Genomic DNA, 3909 nt, shown 5'->3' with positions numbered 1-3909 from the left:
AATCCAAATAAATCATAGGCGATTTTTGATTTTTTACATTTTTTTAACTGCTGTGCCAACTGTAATATTGAATTCATAATGTTCTCATTAAAACACTTTAACTCTTTGAACATGATGTCCCAAATGTATTCTGTTATGTGGTTCATAAATTTTGTAAATAGCATTATGTAGAACCAGAGATATTCTACTGTACATAATAAGTGTCAAATATAGGCGGAAATTGCCATTTTTTGCATCTGCATCAAAGGGTTAATAAACTTACCGCTTTGAAGCCAAAGCAGCTTTGTTTTTTCCCCCTTAGTTTGTTTTGGCCTTGATATCAGGGCATGCCTTTTCTGGTCTTGTCAGGAACACTATTTAACGCTTTCTCTCTCTCTCTCTCTAACCCGCCTCATCATTACGCGCGCGTGTGAGTGGTGCGTGAACCAGCGCGACCCCGAGATCACAGCGGATGAGACCTAAGAGGGGGAGACCCCGGTTACAACACTCCCGCTTTCTTTTCTTTTACAATCTTTTCTTTTATTTTCTTTGAAGAAAGCCCTGGGTGCCACTCTGAGGAGGAGAGAGCTGTCGGTGTGACACACTCACGTGCCCCCCCAGGATCAGGATCATGACACCGATACCCCCGCCGCCGCCGCCGCCGCATGACATCCAGCCTTCTCTTCCCGCGCACCTGCTTCGGCTTTCTCGCTGAGTGCGGAGACTGTGTCGTTCTGCTCTTCGCGAGAGGTTGGAGAGCAAGCCCTCCTCTGCTCCTGTGTCTGCTGCCTGTCAGAAGTCGATAGGTCGGCGAGTGCAGCGAGCGGAGAGGAGCTGAGAAGAGCGAGCTCTCTCTGCACGGGTCGCTGCAGAGTGTGAGAGTGTGCATGAGCGGGAGACCGATGGAGACGTTGGAACCAACTGAACAGAACTGAAGAACCGAACCGAAGATTCCACTTCAAACTGTGCTGTGTTTTTAATACGCGGAGAGGGAGAGCCTGACTGACTGACAGGCACCTTGCACATTCCAGCATGATGACTTCATCTGGGAGAAGAAACTGGAGGTGAGAGATGTGATGTGATGTGATGTGATGTGATGCGCGAGGCATCATTGTCTTCTTAGCCCTGAGGAGTTTGGGGGTTTGTCTGCATAATGCAACTTCGCTTTGTGTGCTTTGCGCTTTTTTTTTGTTTACCGAGACGGCTAGCTCCGTGCATTAGTATTGGCAATATTTGGGTGTCATTAATAAATATTGTATATTCTGCAGACATGATTATTAATGTATACGTTACGCTTCGTGTTCCATACAAGACACAGTCTTCTCTGGTGGTGACGGTTGTGAAGCCTGTGAAATTGCGATGAGAGGAGAACACGTGAAGAGTAGTTGTTGTGATATCTGGCCGCCGGCCGGTGTGTGTGTGTGTGTGTGTGTCAGACAAGGAGGGTGTGATGAGTTCGGTGCAGGTGATTTTCTGTCTTGGCATTCATGCAGGTGCTCGCTCGCGCGCAAATCTCCGCGGCTGCGCTGTCCACCGAAAGTGGGTCAGCAGACGCCCGCGGGCGGCGTGTGTGTGTGTGTGTGTGTATGTGTGTGTGTGTGTGTGGTGTGTGTGTGTGTGTGTGTGTGTGTGTGTGTGTGTGTGTGTGTGTGTGTGTGTGTGTGTGTGTGTGTGTGTGTGTGTGTGAGAGAGAGAGGGCTATGGACGGTCGGACAGACGACTACCCTCCTCTCCTCTCGACGACTGGCTGCTTTGATAACTTGTGTGAACTGTGAAGATGGGCGAATTTTGTGGAGAGTTCTGGATGCTCTTCTCGCTGCTTGGCTTGGCTATATCACAAAACGTAGCCTACCTGCTTTCATTCTTTGCTGTTATATAACACCGAATAGGTGGTTAAAGTCACTCTGCTTTGTTGTTATTTTTTTGTCTTTCAATATAATGACTAGGCTAAAGTTCATCTTTTAAAATAAAATTATTATGAATATATATTTTTTAAGGATAAATGGATTTCGTTATTTTCAAAACCATGTAATAACAATCACAGCATGTGAGAACAAGTCTGTGTGTGTGTGTGTGTGTGTGTTGTGTGTGTGTGTGTGTGTGTGTGTGTGTGTGTGTGTGTGTGTGTGTGTGTGTGTGTGTGTGTGTGTGTGTGCATAATGCATTGGCCCTTTACCACACAAGATGATGGCACATATGCCTCACACATCAGTCACGCAAACAAACACACACACACACACACACACACACACACACACACACACACACACACACACACACACACACACACACACACACACACACACACACGTATAGAGGAGAGGAAGAACAAAAACATTTCAGCTTTTCTCTCTCTCTCTCTCCCTCCCTCTCTCACACACACGCACACGCACACACACACATGCACATACACGTGTGCACGCCACGCCGTATGTGTGTAGTGTAATGTATAGTGCAGGACGGGCAGGAGGAACAAAAGCATCTTTATAATCACACACACACACACACACACTCGGCTTAAAACATAGTCATACACACACACGCCTGTGATGTTTCGGGATTACTCCCTTTAGCAGCCAGAAATGAAGACATCAACAACAAAGATATGCAAGCCTCTCTCTCTCTCTCTCTCTCTTACACACACACACTCTCTCTCTCTCTCTCTCTCTCTCTCTCTCTCTCTCTCTCTCTCTCTCTCTATCTCTTACACACACACACACACAACCCTCTCCTCTCTCTCTCTCTCTCTCTCTCTTCTTTTTCTTTTTTTCTCTCTCTCTCTCTCTCTCTCTGGTNTCTCTCTCTCCTCTCTCTCTATCTCTTACACACCACACACACACACACTCTCTCTCTCTCTCTCTCTTCTCTCTCTCTCTCTCGCTATCTCTCTCTCTCTCTATCTCTTACACACACACACTCCTCTCTCTCTCCTTCCCACAGTAGCCTATATTTCTTTCCTTTACCTCTCTCTCTCTCTTTCTCTCTCATTTTCTCTCTCCTCCTTTCCCTCCTTATCTGTCTTGTCCTCTTTTTTTTTCCTCAGTGCTCCTCTTCAATCCTTTTCCCCGCCCTCCTCCCCTCTGCGCTGCTCTATGGTTTCCCCCTCTCCCTCTCGTCTCCTTACACCCCCCACCCCCCCCCCCCTCCTAAACTCCCCCTCGGCTGGTTTTCAGTACAGCTTTCATTTGCAGCATGGGGATCTGGCAGGTTTGGGGGAGGGGGGGGTGGGGATACGTGTGAAGACATGGGAAGAGGTTTGGCAAGTGTGTGTACGTGTGTGCATGTGTGTGTTGTGTGCGTGTGTGTGCACGCATGTGTTGCATACGTGTTCGTGTGCATATATACTGTACGCGCACAAGTTTGCGTGTGCAAGCACAAGTGTGTGTGTGGTGTGTGCCGTGATGTGTGTGTGTGGATGGGTGGGTACCTGAGTTTTTGGGATGGGCATGGGCCACAAAGACTCGACTGCCTGGGCGCTCCAGTTACCCCCCCCCCCCCAGTTGCCCCCCCCCCCTTTCTAGTTGCACCCCCCCCCCCCCTCTTCTCTCCTCAGGGGCTGCTTCTGTATCTCTATATCCGTTTGAAAGCTCATTTGCCCAATGCGTTTTCATGCTCGCTAGCTGCAGAGCCTCTCTCCTCCGCACAGCCCAGCCTAGCCCAGCACAGCACAGCACAGCTACCCCGCTAGTGCTAGCGCGGCCTAGCCGCTGCCTTTTGATGTTTCGCACCGTGCCGAGCAGAGCAGAGCAGGATGCATAGCGAACGTGTTAGCGTATGCTAATGCACGGTCGAATTGACTTGTGAGCAAGTCCCTGTAATTAATACACTTGTAAGAATGCGGCCGACAGAGAGAGTCTCTCTCTCTCTCTCTCTCTCACCTCTACCTCTCTCTCCTCTCCTCTCTCTCTCTTCTCTCCCCTTCCCCCCTCT

At 49.0% G+C, this 3909-nt stretch overlaps 1 protein-coding gene across 1 annotated transcript in view; it reads right to left on the bottom strand.

Annotated features, from left to right (window-relative positions):
- Window positions 1-608: 608 nt before the first annotated feature.
- LOC134436086 (cilia- and flagella-associated protein 251-like) overlaps window positions 609-3909 on the bottom strand; it is a 79172-nt gene continuing 75871 nt past the window's right edge. Inside the window, exon 5 of the mRNA XM_063185112.1 lies at window positions 609-845. Coding sequence (XP_063041182.1) covers window positions 609-845 — 237 coding nt within the window. The remainder of the gene's footprint in view (window positions 846-3909) is intronic.

Source organism: Engraulis encrasicolus, chromosome 20, assembly GCF_034702125.1.
Source record: "Engraulis encrasicolus isolate BLACKSEA-1 chromosome 20, IST_EnEncr_1.0, whole genome shotgun sequence".
Lineage (NCBI taxonomy): Eukaryota > Metazoa > Chordata > Actinopteri > Clupeiformes > Engraulidae > Engraulis > Engraulis encrasicolus.
The sequence above is the reverse complement of the archived record's forward strand: the minus strand, read 5'-3'. Positions and strand labels throughout refer to the sequence as shown.